Here is a 17,080-nt window from a genome sequence, read left to right on the forward strand (position 1 = left end):
TTTGGAAGGTCTCTTTATAGGAAGGTCATTAGCTGTCTACAATGTAGATTGCTATCTTTGTCTAGTCTTTGCTTGCTTTTTTTTTTTTTTTTTTAAATCTGAGAGAGGGGAGGGTGGAGAGAGGTAGAGGCAGAGAGAGAGAGAATCTTAAGCAGGCTCCACACTCAGCACGGAGCCCCAACACAGGGCTCGATCCCACAGTCCTGGGATCATGACCTGAGCTGAAATCAGGAGTCAACGCCCTGAGCCCCTGAGGCGTCCTGCTTTTTTTTTTTTTTTTTTTTTTAGTGGTGCATTTAGAACTGGGGAAGTTGAAAACATTTTTGCAGTCAGATCTCTGTCTTTGCCGGCTACATTCTGAAATAAACATTCACACGTGTAACCTCAGTGATACGAACAGAGATGGTGATAAGTGTAGGACAGAAATAAACAGGGTGTTGTGATGAGCAGTTAACGGGGGGGGGGGGCACCCTCAGTGGGTAGGGTTTCTGGGTGTAAAGGCTGTGAGGGAGAAGAGGGCTTAGGAGTGCGTCAAGGTGCTCGGAGGCCAGTGGGACCAAAGGCTCGTGGGGGACGGGGACGGGGACGGGGTGGGAGGGAACGGAGGATGTGTACCGGGCCAGATCGTCAGGGGGCTTAAGGTTTTGTTTGGTTGGTTTTGGTTTTGGTTTTTGCATTTTCTTACACTTCTTATTTTAAGGTGATTGTAGACTCACACACAGTTGTAAGAAATAAGAGTCAGTTTCTGCCCAAGAGTGCCGTCTCACAAAACACAATAGCCTAACCGGGATATTGACACTGATAGGATCCGCTGAGCACCCCTGTTTTCCTTGTACCCATTTGCGGGTGTTTGGTTCTGAGGAGTTTTACCCCGTGTGCAGGTTTGTTTCGCCAGCACAGCAGCCGCGACTCGAGGAGCCCCGTGTTTGCCCTTTTATAGCCACATGGACCTCCCTTCCCACCCGCCGCCTGTGAATCTGTTCTCCGTTTCCATAATTTTGTCATGTCAAGAATGTTACATAAATGGAATCACACAGGGTGCACCCTTTCGGACTGGCTGTTTTCACTCCCGGGCTTGGGTTGAATGCTGAGTCAGAGATGCTTCTCTTGGATGGGCCATGAACTCCAGGCATCCTTGTCCCTGGGCGAAGACACCCTTTGGGAGCCAGAAGCTAACGAAGGGCTTGAGCAGGCAGTTCATGGCCTGGTTTCTGATGTTGAAATGACTCTGCTGGGGCGCCTGAGGGGCTGTCAGCAGGTTAAACGTCTGACTTTGGCTCGGGTCATGATCTCATGGTTTGTGGGTTTGAGCCCCGCATCGGACTCTGTCTTGACAGCTCGGAGCCTGAAGCCCGCTTTGGATTCTGTGTTTCCCTCTCTCTCTCTCTCTGCCTCTCTCTCTCTCTCTCTCTCTCTCTCAAAAATAAATAAACTTAAAAAAAAAATGATTCTGCCTGCAGTGTGGCGAAGAAACGAAGTGACTCATGTTTGCAGTAACTGCTAATTCCTTGCCGCCCGCCCTGCCCCTGCCTCTGCCCCATCATTTTCTCAGCCCCAGACTAGCCCTTTGGAAAATCTTGCCACAACCCTGTTCAGAGACCCTTAAGGGGCACCTGGGTGGCTGTCAGTTACGCGTCTGACTTCGGCTCAGGTCATGGTCTCGTGGTCCGTGAGTTCGAGCCCCGCGTCGGGCTCTGTGCTGACAGCTCAGAGCCTGGGGCCTGCTTTGGATTCTGTGTCTCCTTCTCTCTCTGCCCCTCCTCCACTCATGCTCTGCCCCCTTCCCCCCCCCCCCCCCCATCTCTGTCTCTCAAAATAAACTTAAAAGAAATTTAATTCAAAGACCCTTAAAAACCACTCATTGCCTAGAGGAGGGGTCTTTGACCTGGAGCCCTTAGCCTGGGCTGTGGGGAGCTGTGAGCCCCTAAAATGGGATGCAAAATGTAACGTGTGCACTTTTTGAGAAGGAGGGTTTGGAGTTTGCATCACATATTCAGACGGATCAGTGATCTCCAAAACATTAAGGACTGTGCCTTCCAGACGGAGATAGTGGTTAGGAGCTGAGGCCCCTGAACCTGACGGCCCCTGTTCAGATCTCGTGACCTCCACGGCTCTGTACCCTCAGACAAGTCACTTATTCCTTCTGTGCTTTGGTTGCCTCATCTAAAAATGGGGGAAGGAATGAATAGTATCTACTTCATAGGGCTGCGTTGAGTATTGAATGAATTAATCAAAAGTGCTGTGTTCACAAGGAAACTTGGCACGTGGGAAATATTGTATGTTTGTTAAGTGAATCATGAGCCTATAGGGTGTAGGGGGGCAGAACCTTTAGGCAAAAAGTTCCTAGGCCCTCTGGGATTTTCAGGCCCTCTCTGTGTCAGTTATCATTCATCCTCTAGACAAGCTTCAGATCAGCAGGGTTTCTTCCAAAGGGATACACAGGTGTGGTTGCGCACTGTCCCCTCCCTTGTCCTGGCTTTCATATCTCTGTTAATATGGCTTTCACTGTCTTTTTTGTGTTTTTTGTTTTGTTTTGTTTTGTTTTTTAAGGTGCTGCTTCACCTTCGGCGTGTGGGGCATTTGTAGACATCAAAAGCCCTGAGTCTTTTCTGCTGTTTCTGGTTCTTCGCTTGGGCAGCTGATGTTAGAAATTGACAGGGGCGTTGGGTGGCTCAGTCGGTTAAGCGTCCAACTTTCTCTCAGGTCGTGATCTCGCGGCTTGTGAGTTCAAGCCCCGCGTCAGGGTCTGTGCTGACATCTCGGAGCCTGGAGCCTGCTTCAGATTCTGTGTCTCCCTCTCTCTCTGCCCCTCCCCTGCTCACGCTCTCTCTTTCCTTCAAAAGCAAATAAACATTAAAACATTTTAAAAAGAAAGAAAGAAAGAAAGAAAGAAAGAAAGAAAGAAAGAAAGAAAGAAAGAAAGAAAGAAAGAGATTGGCAAGCAGGGGGGCCAGCTCTTCCTGGCTTATTTCATTCACCCAGTTGAGCCCTTTCTGCAGTCCTGGGAGAAGGTGAAGGCACTGATAATGCCAGAATGAGCTTCGGGCTCAGAGGCCAATAGACTGGCTTCTGACTCTGGCGCTCCCCTCTTGCCGGCTGTGGGACCTGACGGGCAAGCTGTTTGACCTCTTTGGCCTCAGTTCCCTCGGGTGGAAAGCTGAAGTAACCGCCCATGTAGCAGGCCTCTTGGGCAGATTCAAGAAGGTAATGTTCCTAACGTACTCAGCTAAGTGCCAGGCACACTGTGAGCACTTGACAAGAGGGGTTGCGTTTACACAAATCTTTGGCTCGATCTAAGGAAACTGCTTCCAGTCTCAGTTCTGCTCAGCCATGACCTGGAGCTGAGCGTCCTGCCGTGGAGGAGGGCAAACGGACGCGGGGCTGCGGCCGGTCGGAGGGAGGATACACTGTGCGTGGCATCCCTGTTTGGGTTGGCAGTTGGGTCAGGGGCTGCCTGCCGGCTCAGAGGGTCAGGAATCCCATGACTGAGAGCGTGGCCGTGAGAGGATTTCTTCTTGCTTTAGGCTTGACCCGAGCACTTGGTAATTGTTCTTTTTCATTCTTTCATTCGTCTGCATCCCTGTCCTTCATCCCTCGCGATATTCAGGGAGGCTCTTCTGTCAGTGCTCCTGGGCTGTGACTTCTGAAACGAAGCACCTGCGGGTCCCCGTGAAGCCAGCTGGGGTGTGTGTTTTGGGGGTGGGGGGCGATCGGGTTACGGCCTCTGAAACAGATCAAGGATGGCAACCGGGCTGCCATAGCTGCTGTGTGACCTTGTATGCACGTCTTGCCCTCTCTGTTTCTCTTCATTCAAAATCGGGGCGACAGTGACACCTTTGCCGTCTCTGCCATAGGAGGCTGTGGCCCCGTGTGAACTTGTCAGAGGCAGCGTCACCAGGACTTCGTAGAGGACGAGGGTTTCCAGGCCCGTGCTGAGCCCATTAGAGGCCCCACATCATGTCCAAAATGACTTTATTCCAAAACATTAACTGAGCAGCTGTTATACGCCAGGCACCAACGTAGGCACCAGGAACTTGGCAGTGAACAAGACAAATGACAGCTCTCAGGATGACACGCAACTGAAAAAGAACAGCTCTTCTGCACTTTCCTTGCCTTTTGTCCCGCCCCCGGCATTTTTGGAAAACCACAGGCTGGTTCTTTTATGGACTTCTCCGTTAGATTTGTCTGACACTCCCCTGTGATTTGTGCCCTTGGGGCAGCATCGCCAGAGAAGGAAGGCTGTGTTCTCAGGGGATAGTCTCAGAGAGCTCATGACCCTGCTTTGTCCCGTTCCTGGAGATGTTACCTTTGACCACTTGGTTGAAGGTGGTGCCTCCCAGGGTTCTGCACATCTCCGATTTTACGCACACATGTATATGAAGCATAGGATGCGGTAAAGTTAACAAGCGTTTTGATTCGTTAGTCAATAGACAATACGAATTTTGTGGGCAGATGCTTAGAGGCTGCCCCTGCTGAAATACAGCTGCTCTCTCTGCCCCGCGTATAGATCTAAATTGGGACAGACTCCCGCACCCCTATTGAACTCCAGGGGTTACAGCTGGTTACTGTACCTTTATTGGGGTGCTTCAGTTGTGCCCGTGTGGGCCGGTGGACGCGGTTTAGCTGGCTCCTGTGTCTTTTTTTTTGACGGGAGCCCATCATTCTTGGAGCGCGTCCTTACTCTCTGACACGAGGATTCCAGGCTCGTCATGCACTTTCCCTGCTCGGATCCTGGACTCATTAGAAGGAGCTCTGTGGAGGGGCACCTGGGTGGCTCAGTCAGTCGAGCGACCGACTTCGGCTCAGGTCATGATCTCGCGGTCCACGAGTTCGAGCCCTGCATCGGGCTCTGTGCTGATGGCTCAGAGCCTGGAGGCTGCTTCCGATTCTGTGTCTCCCTCTCTCTGTGCCCCTTCCCTGCTCACGCTCTCTCTCTGTCTCAAAAATAAATAAAAACATTAAGAAAAAAATTTTTTAAAAGAAGGAGCTCTGTGGAGGCAATGAGCAAGACCGAAACAGGGTCTGCGGACCCGCCGAGAGTCATGCGTCAGTGTTAATGTCCTGATTTTGGCGGTTGCATTGTGGCTGCAGGAGAATGAATGACCTCGTTCTCCGAAATATACACTGGAGCCTTAAGGAGTGATTTATTCATTGTGAGCAAACGAATACGTAAAATGAATAAAACAGAGACAGACTGAGGGGGAAGGTGAATGAAAAGGACAGCGAGAGGGAAGGTGTGCACTCGGGAATGGGTTTCGTGTGTTTCACGAGCAGCAAGGAGCGAGGATGTGGCCGGTGGCGGGAGCACCGCGCACAGGTGCTGGGGCCAGGTGGAGAGGGGGGCGGGGCCCCGCTGGGGAGGCCCTGCAAGGGGAAGAGTCCCTGGGGAGCTTCCGGCAGGGACACAAAGCCCCCCTCCCCGCCCCCCATGCTGCACAGACACCGTGCGGAGGGCTTCAGGTCCGCGCGTCTCTTCGTTTCTGCAGTACAGCTGCGAGGTTAGGCTCCGTCTCATCTGCACGTTGCAGGTAAGGAGGCCCACGCTGCGATGATGACCGCGGGACTGCCTTGAACCGCACATAGCTCCCAAGCCCCAGGAGGAAGCCTGGCCGCCGCTTGGCTGAATGCGACGCCGAGGTCGAGACCCACACGGGGACAGGGAGAGCGGATGCTGTGAGCATCGCCGCCGGGAAACCTGCCTCCTCCATACCTCGCGTTTTAGAGGGCGCCACGTGCCGCGAGTGTCGTGGGGGGAAGCGCACGCCCCTTGACCCGGCGAGACCCCACTCCGGAGCATTTCCCTTCACGAAAGCGACTCCTTGGGCCGTGGCTGTGTTCAGGTCACTGTTTGAGGACCCTGCGTGTGTTAGCCCATTCAGTGCCCACAGCACCCTGGTCAGGTGGGGGCCGTTCCTAGCGCCACTTCACAGGGCGGGAAACTGAGGCACGGAGGGGTTAAGCGGTTTGCTCAAGGTTCATAACGAGTAAGGGACAGAGCAGGTGTTAAAACTTCAGGAATACACTGCACAGCCATTGCGGGGAGAGGAGGGAGGGGGGCAGGATTTAAGCTCAAGCTCCAAAACAGAAGACGTTGTACCGGCCCGATCTGTCAAACTAGGTACACGTGGAAAGGACTAGATTTGGATGCCAGATGTCTCCAGGGGCATTTTTCCAGGTGACGGAATTACAGCCGTTCTTTTTTGTTTTAAGTTTTTTTAGTTTTTAAAAAAAAATTTTTTTTAACGTTTTATTTATTTTTGAGACAGAGAGAGACCGAGCATGAACGGGGGAGGGGCAGAGAGAGAGGGAGACACAGAATCGGAAGCAGGCTCCAGGCTCCGAGCCATCAGCCCAGAGCCCGACGCGGGGCTCGAACTCGCGGACCGTGAGATCGTGACCTGAGCTGAAGTCGGACGCTTAACCCACTGAGCCACCCAGGCGCCCCATTAACTTTTTTTAGTTTTGAGAGAGAGAGAGCGTGCACCTGTGAGCAGGGGAGGGGCAGAGAGAGGAGACGGAGAGTCCCAGGCGGTTCCGCGCTGTCGGCACAGAGCCGGACCTGGGGCTCAGTCCCACAGACCTGGAGACCTGGACCCCAGCGGAAGTGAAGAGCCAGCCAGGGGCTTCACTGACGGAGCCACCCAGGCGCCCCCTACAGGCATTCTTGTTGTACGTTTGCATGTCTCTTTTTCCCGAATTGTCTACAGTGATCCCGTGTGGCTTTTGTAATAGGAAAAAAGATCAATATCATACCTTAAAAAAACAAAACAGGGGCGCCTGGGTGGCTCAGTTGGTTAAGCATCTGACTTCGGCTCGGGTCATGATCTCACAGTTCGTGGGTTCGAGCCCCGCGTCGGGCTCCGTGCTGACAGCTCAGAGCCTGGAGCCTGTTGCGGATTCTGTGTCTCCCTCTCTCTCTGCCCCTCCCCCACTTGCACTCTGTCTCTCTCTGTCTCAAAAATAAACAAACATTAAAAAAAATTAAAAAAAAACAAAAACAAAACAAAGAACAACAAAGCAATAAGAGTAATCAATAAAGACTAAAATCCAGTGACACACAGTGAGATCCCACTAGTTCGATGCTTTGAATCTATAGTGGTATGGAATGATATTTAATGATACATTAAGCTTAAAATTTAAGTTTCAGTAGGAAGAGGGTGCTGCTAGTTGGGGAAACAAATTTCGTACTTATCTCCCTGTCTGTATAGATACAAATCTGGAAGAGTTGATACGAATGTGTACGTGGCCTTGTGATTTGGAGGGATTTGAACTGTGCTTTCTTTTTGGGTGTCTGTGCTTGCTGACTTCTGTTCCCCAGTCATGTATTATATGGGATGCATCTAACACAACAGGGGCAGTGTACGATCCCATTTATCTGAAACACAAAACACAGAGGTCATCTATGGGGTTAGAAGTCCAGGTGGTGGGGAACAACTGGACGGAGGATGGCAATAAAGCACAAAACCCCAGGAGCATGTAGCAGGAGAGGCTTACTTAGCTCAGGTCCGGGAGAGCCGGCTTACCTGGGCGTGGCCAACCTCGCTGGAGGTTGTCACCTGTGCCCCTGTGGTCAGCCTGGGGTCGGTGACACAGTTCTGCCGATCTGCTGATCTCGCTCGCATGACTGGGGGTGGCTGCCTGTTCCCCAATGCAGAATGCTACGTGTCCACATCCTCCAGCAGGCTGGCACGTGCGTTCTTAAGACAGTGGTCGTGCAAAAGCAGGCTTCTTCAGTGCATCCCTTTTGCTCACATTCTCCTGGCCAGAGCTAGTCACGTGGTTGAGCCCAGAATCGAAGGCCAGGGGAGAATGCCCTGCCCGGGGCAGTGGGGTGGGGGAGGGGGGAGGGGAAGGAGGCGGTGGGCACTGCAAGGTTACATGGATCCAGGAGGACTGGGAAGAATTGGGGCCATTGGTGTAAGTCTAACACATTCAACAGCATCCTTTTTAGTGGCCACCTAATACTGCATTGCATGGGTCTACCGTTTACTGAACCAGCCCCGTAAGGCTAAACAGATTAACGTCTCCAAAGTACATTTCAAGGAATTGTAACTCTTGGGGGTTTAATTGGGGGTTTAGCATACACACACATACAGATGAAGGTTGAGTAGGGAAATAAATTTGGCAAGTGTTGGGTTAAATGAAGAAAAATGAGTTTCTCTGCTGCAGGACTTATCAGAGCCTTTACACACAAATGTACATTATGGTCTCCTGTAAGTCCAAGGGGCTGCTTCAACTTAGCAGGTCATGGGATTTTTTTCAAGAAGTGTCTCTTGGGGACAAGCATTGTGGGCTTTGTGCATCTGAAACACAACCGTTTCATGATGATAATAGGTAGAGAGATAGATAGATAGATAGATAGATAGATAGATAGATAGATAGATATAGGGTGAGCTCTAGTGAACACAGAGGGCTCATTCTTGGCACTAACCTGGCTCGCTTTCACTCAGCAGGTGTCTTAGGATCTCCCAATGGGGCGGCTTTGCTCTGGGCTCACGTTCCCTGTGAGCTGTCTGATCCTGATGTGGGCAGCAGGCTCTGGTAAGTCACCACCTCTCATTCATTCATCCACTCATTCATTCAGCAAATGTTCTTTGGCTGTTTAGTTGCCAGGGTCCTAGGATAATCAGTGAAAGGAACGCAGATTCCGGGCCTTGAGGAGCTTCCATTGTAGTGGGGGGGGACGGCCAATGACAGAGGGTCCTAATTATAAGTCAATTGTAAAGAGCGTTAGAAAGTGATAGAAAAACACAGCACAGAACAGAGTCGGGGGTACGTATTTGCGGGGGGTGGGGAATCGGACGTTAGTTTTGGACAGGAGGTGAGTTTGAGATCTTTATTAGATATCTAAGACTCTGCCTGACACGTTAAGGCCTTTATCCGGCGAGCATGTGCAAACGTATCTGCTGTGGAGGCTGGTGCTGGGCATCAGAGTGAGAAGGCACCTGCCTGTCTGTTGTCGGGCTCTCGAACGATTTGGCAAACCCAGTACGCGCCCTGCCGGGTTCACACCCCAGCTCTGCCACTGGCCAGTGGGAAGAAATACCCCAGCCTTTCATGCTGCCCTTGACATTGGCTGAACCCAACCGGCAGCCAGAGGACAGGGGCACTGAGTGCCAAGACCATGGCGGTCAGCCGCCTGAGCCAGAGAGGGGTGCAAAACGGATGGGGTCCGGGAGCGGGCAAATGGACGGCAGCCCTCCTCCTGCTCACACGGCTCTGGAGCAGACGCCCGTGGTGATGGAAAAGACTAGAAATTCCTTAGATTAGAAACGTCCTTTAATCTGGCCAAGGGCAAGCAGTGGAGGTGCCATGAGGCAAGGTAGGCCTGCCGCGGGGGGCATTCTTCGACATCGGGAATCGCCCCCATGCCAGCCGGGATGCCGCAGAGCCCCATCCTGCCCCCAGCTCCCCGGACGCTGGCCCACAACCGTGCCTGGGACTGTGGTTCCCTTGCGTGGCGTTGGCCCCTCGGTCCCGCTTGTCCCGCTTTCCTGCTTGTCCCGCTGCTGCACGTGCCCCTTGCTGTGTGGCTCCGGCCGCACACGGCGCTCCTGTGTCTCCGCAGGGAGCGTCAGGGTCCTGCGTGCGCCCACCTGCTTCTCCGACTACTTCAGCACCTCCGTCTGCCAGTGGAACATGGATGTGCCCACGAACTGCAGCGCTGAGCTCTGCCTGTCCTACCAGCTGAACTTCATGGGGTCCGAGTAAGCCACGAGTGGACCTGGGATCTGGGGGAGGCAGCGCCCAGAGCGTTCACCCCAGGGGTTCATTTGGTCCCGGTGGTGCCCTGGAGCGCGGGGTGCTGAATGGGGTTCCCCGCAGCTGACTGAGCGTGGTGTTCGAAGTGAGGCACCCCTGGGGTGCCTGGGTGGCTCGGTCGGTCAGCTCAGGTCGTGATCCCGCGGTGCGTGGGTTCGAGCCCCGCGTCGGGCTCTGTGCTCACGGCTCGGAGCCTGGAGCCCGTTTCGGATTCTGTGTCTCCCTCTCTCTCTCTCTACGTCTCCCTCTCTCGCGCTCTGTCTCTCTGTGTCTCTCTCTCAAACATGGATAAACGTTATAAAAAAAAAAAAAAAAGGGAGGCGCCCTGGGGCTCAGTGGGCATGTCACGGGGCTCTAAGTGCACTGTCACTGAGGCGCGTGGCATGTGGGTGTGGTGGAATGTTGGACTAGACTTTGGAGTCCCGGGGTTTGTTCGTCTGCTTCAAAGTTAGACCAAAGCTTTTGTCTCAGTGGCTCGTAATATTGCTATTTACCCTGTTAGTAATTAAAACAGAGATACTGGGTCACAACAGCACGCGGGTCCACATTCGCTAAGCCGTCGTAGCAATGATCGCACGCTGTGTAGCGTCTGGAAGATTCCACCTTACGCTTGTAAGAAACAGTGGAGAATGGCACACGGCCTCTTGGTATTATGAAAAGAGTTTGACCTCGTGACCCCCCCCCCCCGGACCCCGCTTTGAGAACCGCTGGCTAGACCGCTTGTTTGGGCACGTTAGCGGTGGAGTCCACGGTGTTCTTTGGGGGACCGTGGAGCCTGGGGTACGTTGTTCCGGGTGGGTCACCGGGACAGCCGTGGCACATGGGGTGCTCTTCCAGGCGGCGCTGAGGGTGCGGCTGGGTACACGAGGCACGCAGTCACGGGGGCATTTTGGGGTGTGCCCACCCCAGAGTGCAGGGTACGTTGCCAGAGGCCTTCCCCTACCTACCGAGGCAGACGGGCTCTGCTTCTAAATGTGGTACGCTGGCCTACACCAGGGCTCTGCAGACTACGGCCCGAGGTCCGCATCTGGCCCACCAGCTGCTTTTGTAAATAAAGTTTTATCGGCACACAGCCACGCCCGTTCGCTCCTGCATTCCCCGTGGCTGCTTTTGTGCTAGGAGAGCAGACTTGAATGGCTGAGACACACACAGCGTGGCCCTCCAAGCGCGTGTTCCTGGAGGCACGTTCCAGGGATGCCCGTGGGTCACAGCCAGCCTGAACGCGACACCCATGTCTGCAGAAACCGCACGTGTGTCCCTGAGAACGGAGAAGGCGCGGCGTGTGCGTGCAGCATGCTGATGGACGACTTGGTCGACGCGGACGTGTATCAGCTGCACCTGTGGGCGGGGACGCAGCTGCTGTGGAGCGGCTCCTTCAAGCCCAGCAGTCACGGTGAGGGGCGCGGGGTGGGCTTTCTGGACCCCCAACCCCGGCTGGGCTCTGGGGCGGTGGGGGGGGGGGGGCGGCAGGCTCCACGCGGGGGAGGGAGGCGCAAGCAGTCTTCTGCGCGTCCCCAGACGTGACGGGATTTTTGCCCCTTTCTGGGCTCCGGCTTCCCGTCTTTGAAATGGGGCTGAGCTGCCTAGGACGTCAGGTCCCCTTCAGTGTACGCGTCTCGGCCGCCTGAATGTAAGTGCCCAGCCTGGGGTGCTGAGATGAGGCGTGCTTAATAGAAGGCATCGCTGTAGACCACAGACTGAGCTGGGAACCTTCCTTCCCCGCTGTGTGGACTGCTGAGCTGCTGCTTCTTCGGACAGTCTGACCTCAGAAGTCTGAGTTCATCCTGGTAGCCAGAGTCCCCACAGCAATTCACCACGATTCTGCCGCGGTACAGTGACGGGAGGTTCGGACATCATTTATTGCTGTGTGACCCTGGGCAAGTCACATCACCTCTCTGGGCCTCCTCTTCCAGAAGAGAGCTATCCCCGTTTTACGATCGGGTATAATACGGAGGAGGCGCGTAACCTGCCCCGGGTCACACGGCCACAAAGCTGCAGAGGAATGTTCTTGCAAGAGTATCGCCGAGCTTACAGCTCAGCAGTTACCGCCCACGGTCGGGGGGGTGGGGGGTTGTTGAGATAGACCCAAGAACGAACCCATGAATTAAAATCGTTTCTGCACGGGTGGGCCGACTTTATATACCTGTAGTCTCCTGGATAGGATTGCTTAAAAGGAGACTGAGTTTTAAAACACGCGGGTCAAGATCAACAAAAACTCTGAGTCATAACACAGCGCATAGATGCGGCCCCAAGTGTGAAGGAACCGAAGTGAAAAAGCCACATTTTGGGTTCCTTTGCCTTATGCTTCCTGCACTCACTGTAGAAAGTCGCTGAGTCCCCACTCGTGTGAAGCGGAGTTTTAGCGACATTGTAATCGGTATGATGACGGTCATTCTCCGCTGAGACGATATCCACACGCTATTCTGTAAATGTGCTACGGAGGTGTGCTCGACCGAGAGCATCTAAATGACCCGTGCCCTGTGGACCCTTCTCCTCCCCACACCTGGACAAGCGCCTCACCAGCCACTGCTTCTCCACAGTGAAACCCAGGGCTCCCGGAAACCTCACGGTTCACCCCAACGTCTCCCACACGTGGCTGCTGAGGTGGAGCAACCCTTACCCCCCTGAGAACCACCTGCACGCCGAGCTCACCTACATGGTCAACATCTCGAGTGAAGACGACCCCACGGATGTGAGTGTGTGCGCCTCGGGGTTTCTCTGCCACCTCTTGGGACTCAGGCGGGTGGAGACCGGGGCCCCTGGAGCCCGACTTCCACCCTGGCTCTGTGCACCCCGCCCCCGCCGTGTGCCTGGTTCCCAGTGTGCCGTCATTTCATGCTGTCGCTGGGTCCTCATAGCACTTACTTCTGGAGGCGGCCGATGGAGGCTGACACCCGGTTTGCGATCACAGCACTGATTGTGAGTTTCCTTCTTAAATGACGCGTTGATGGTTTTGAAAAGGGAGAGGTGATTGGCAGCAAACCATCGGGTCAATACTGGCAGGGGCCTGCACACGGGATGGCTTGGCCTCCGCGTTTAGTTTCAGGCGGGGCTGGAGATTATTTCCTGCCACCCATGTCTTCCCCTCAGGCTTCCCCACAGGAGGCACATCTGAGCACCCTGGGCCCCGGCCTCCCACAGAGCGGGCTCCCGGTACCTGTTTCCGCTCCCTGGCTGCGGGGCCCTAGCCCTGTCGCTTAACCTCCTGGGGCCCCGGTTTCCCCCTCTGTGACATGGGGAGGATAAGCGTCCCCGCTCCATCAGCTCTTGAGGGCGCCAAGCGTGTGACACAGGCTCCCCCGGCCTGGCTCTAAATGTGTCGTAAGCTCTGTTCTCCTTTTCGCCGGGGCGCCGCAGGCCTTGGAAAGCCCCGGCGGCCTTGGCCTCCCACACCTTGGTCTAGAACTCGCTACGTCAGCGTCGCCGAGGGCCTCTTCGGAGCCACGCCCCGTGTCCTGTGTCCTGGGACCCAGGCTGGCCTGGCTTCCGCTGCCAGGGAGCAGGCCCCACTCGTCTCGCGCTCTCACATCAGCTTCTGCGCTGCTTCCTGGCCTTCCCACCTAAGCCAGGGAGGGGGCGGGTATTGGCTTACATCTCTCGGTTTCTCAGGTGTGGTTTCCCCCTTGGCACTGGGCCACGGCGCAGATGGGAGCAGGGATGGAGGGGCCGGGGTGTGACAGCGGAGGCTCAGAACGCACTGGCAAGGCTGCTCTGATGCCGAAAGAGATAGGCGGATCCCGTTTCGTAGGTGAATCCCCTCCCCGCGTGCTGAGCCTGTGCAGGGCTTCAGAGGGGTGAAGTCCGGAGGGGAGAGAAGTGTTCTTTATTTGCTTATCATGGCTGCATCCAGGTTCCGGGAATCTGCCCCTCCCTCGGCCCGGCTTTATCCTGGGTTAGGTTCATTTTTAGGTGGTGGCCAGCATGCCCCCCCCAGCGCCTCCGGGGCTCCGTGCCAACGCCACAGTGGGAGAGTCCCACTTTTAATTAGTCCCGGTAGAAGTTCTGGGGCTGACGCTCGGTTGCCTGGCTTGGATCAGTTGCACATCTCTGACCCCGGCCCAGGCTGTGGGCAGGAAGGAGGGTGCTCGTACTGTGCTCTGATGGGCCAGAGGTGAGTCACACACCCACCTCTGGAGCGCAGGTGTGGTCAGTTCCACCCAAGCCACGAGGGCTGGGAAGGAGGGAGGGGTGGCTCCCCGGAGCAAACTCCAGGGAAGGGGAAGCGGGGACAGGGCTGGCTGTAACAGCCAGCCTTGGGACCTGGCCCTGGACTCCCAACCAGCAGGTAGAATCAATCAGTGTACCCGAGCTGTGGCTCAGTTGTCATGGACGTGCTGGGCGCTGCCCGGAGCCTCAGAATTCCTGGCTCAGCTTCCCTTGTTGGTGGGGCAGACGCCACGGGGACACCCCTCGCCCATCTCTCCCTTTCCCAGGGCTGGACCCAGCCTGTAGAAGTCCCCTCACTCCTCATTGGCCGGAGTTGATCTCTAACCAATCACAGGCCAGAGAACGGGGTGGGCACAACTGGTCCTGGCCAATGAGGATGAACCCTGGAGCTGGAGTCAGAGGCTTACCTGCCCTGAGCTTTGAGGACGTGTCTCCAACGGCAAAGATGGGCGTCCGGCCCTGTTTGCTACCATATTGCAGACGCCAGCTATAGCTCAGATTGGGTGGGACCGATTTTTTTGTTTTTCTGTTTTTCGAGGTATAATTGACATATGATATTGTAATAGTTTCAGGTGCACCCCAGCGTAGTGATTTGACATTTTGTACACATTGCAAAATGATCACCCACAGTAAGTCTGGTTACCATCTGTCACCATACAGAGTGAAAAGAATATGAGCAACTGTGTTCCCCATGGATGACATAGATGGGATCAGTTCTAGAAGACACCTTAGAAGTGGAATTTGGGGAGTGGAGCTACCTATTGTCCTGGATGATCTCTGGACAGGGGTCCATAATGGAGGTGGAGTTTTGGCCCGGGCATTGGAGGACGTAGAAGAGTTTTCTAGACGGGGAAGGAAGGGAAGAGTAGGAGGCCAGGCAGAGGGAACCACATGAGCAAAGGCTTGGGGGATATGAAGATTCATGGCGTGTCTGGGGATTACGGAGATGTGGCAGTGAGTGCAGTGAAACAGCAGAAAAGGAGGCCACCAGTCCGTTCAGGATCGTGAACGGTTACCGTTGCTTGTGTGCCTGAAATGTGCTAGGCACAACACAGCCCTGCACATGGGAGGGTGTTGGTCTCTCCATTTTAGTGGTGAGGAAACTGAGGCCTGAGAGATGGAATGGCTTGCCCAGGGCCCCCCTGCTGGAAAAGGCAGAGCCGGGCTGGGAAGCCAGGATTTGAACTCCAGAGCCAGTGCTGTTTCCTCTCCCTTGGATCCTTCTCTCAGGGGTGGCCTCCCAAACACTTGGCCCTTTTTGCCCAAACAACAACAACAACAACAACAACAACAACAACGAGCCACAAGTGTTTCCTGGGAATCCCCAGTTTCTGTTCTGTTTCTTGGTAAAACCTTTCCCACCCACCCCCCCCCCCCACTCCTTCCTGGGGTATACGATTCCTTTGGCAACCTAGGTCCAGCTGTTGCTTCCTGCTTACTCATATTTAGAGAGAAAATAGGGCTGTGAGTGAGTGTCCTTGTCTTCTGCCCTCGCTTCCTCCCATAACTCTCTCCTTGACCTCTGCTCCAACCCGTGAGTGGAAGCAGGGCTGCAAAGGGACGGACCTGGCAGGGAGAGGAGCCGCGGGCAGAGGATTCAGGCTGCTCCCCTGTCGTCAGATCGATCCTGAACACAGATTTCATTTCGCGTCTTAAAGGTTTTTAAACGCAAGTAATATTTACGTGTAGTAAAAAAGCCAGACGCCTTGAAAGCACTTAGAATGGTAATATGTTTCTCGTGTGACCCCAACCCCCAGAGATTGACTGCTCCCGTCTCCTGCCAGGAGGGGAAGGAAGGCCAGGTTAGAGCCAGGAGAGGTCGTGAAGGCTCTTGTGTCCTTCCAGAGAGTGTGTACCTGTACAAGCAAGCATGAAACATGTGTGTTCATGCACCGCCGTGTCAGTTTTCTCTTGCTATGTAATAACATCACCACCAATGTAGCTGCTTTATTTTTTTCAATGTTATTATTTCTTTTTGAGAGACAGAGAGACAGAGCATGAGCAGGGGAGGGGCAGACAGAGAGAGGGAGACACAGAATTCGAAGCAGGCTCCAGGCTCCAAGCTGGAGGCACAGAGCCCGGTGCGGGGTTTGAACTCACGAGCCAAGAGATCATGAGCTGAGCCAAAGTCAGGCACTTAACCAGCTGAGGCATCCAGGTGCCCCAGTGTAGCGACTTTAAACAGCACACATTTTATTGACCCACATTTCTGGGGGCCAGGAGTCTGGGGGTGGCTTACAGCTCCAGCTCTCCCCAGGGCACAGTCAAGGACTCAGCTGGGGCTGCGGCCTCATCTGAGGCTTGACTGGGGAAGATCACTCCCCAGCTGCTATGTTGTTGGCAGCATTGTTTCTTACGGGCTGCTGGACTTAGGGCCTCGGGTTCTCGCTGGCCCTTCGTGGGAGGCTGCCCTCAGTTCCTTCCCTGTTGTCTTCTCAAAGCCAGCAAAGGAAAGAGTCTCCTAGCAAGTTGGAATTATATAGCCTTACAGAATATAATCCCATTGTGGGTCGCAAGCCCTGGCCACACTCAAGAAGAGGGGATTACACAGGGGCGTGATACAGGGTGGGGGATCGCAGGGCCATCCCAGAGTCTGTCTTTTTTTTTTTTTTAAAGTTTATTTACTTATTTATTTTGAGAGAGTGCACAGAGAGAGGGAGAGAGAGAAAATCCCAATCTCCACACCCTCAGCGCAGAGCCCCTTGTGGGGCTCAAACTCATGAACCGTGAGAGCATGACCAGAGCAAAAATCAAAAGTTGGATGCTTAACCGACTGAGCCACCCAGGCGCCCCCCCCCTTTTTTTTAAACATAAAAAGCAGTAGTCAACACATACTACTTTTCATTTACCTTTTCCACTTGATAACAGGTCTTAGAAGTCCCTTCCCAGCAGTGGGAGCAGGGCTGAGATTCTAGGCCAGAGTTTGGGCTTGACTATGAAGGCTCCAGAGAGCCCACAAAGGAGAGAGAAAGAGAGAGAGAGAGACACTGGGGACCTTATCTGTGCTGTAGAAAGGTCACTCTCATGCTTCCTGCGTGCCAGGAATAAATAAATCATAATAAAATAAATAAATCATTGTTAATAACGATTATTAATAAAAGATAAATCGTTATTTATTATTTATTACCATTTTGCGGAAGAAGGATGTCAA

The 17,080-nt window shown here is 54.1% G+C and overlaps 1 protein-coding gene across 4 annotated transcripts in view; it reads left to right on the top strand.

The window, feature by feature from the left end:
• The window catches only part of IL4R (interleukin 4 receptor), a 41,502-nt gene that overhangs the window by 13,436 nt on the left and 10,986 nt on the right, over positions 1–17,080 (top strand). Inside the window, exons 2-6 of one of the 4 annotated variants that reach the window (XM_053212900.1) lie at positions 5,529–5,900; positions 8,454–8,541; positions 9,569–9,707; positions 11,004–11,155; positions 12,303–12,454. In XM_053212900.1, the coding sequence (XP_053068875.1) occupies positions 8,472–8,541; positions 9,569–9,707; positions 11,004–11,155; positions 12,303–12,454 (513 nt within the window). In that variant the 5' untranslated portion in view covers positions 5,529–5,900; positions 8,454–8,471. Of the gene's footprint in view, positions 1–5,528; positions 5,901–8,450; positions 8,542–9,568; positions 9,708–11,003; positions 11,156–12,302; positions 12,455–17,080 lie in introns of all 4 variants that reach the window. The other 3 variants (XM_027051072.2, XM_027051071.2, XM_053212901.1) reach the window with 3 other exon arrangements.

This window comes from Acinonyx jubatus, chromosome E3, assembly GCF_027475565.1.
Source record: "Acinonyx jubatus isolate Ajub_Pintada_27869175 chromosome E3, VMU_Ajub_asm_v1.0, whole genome shotgun sequence".
Lineage (NCBI taxonomy): Eukaryota > Metazoa > Chordata > Mammalia > Carnivora > Felidae > Acinonyx > Acinonyx jubatus.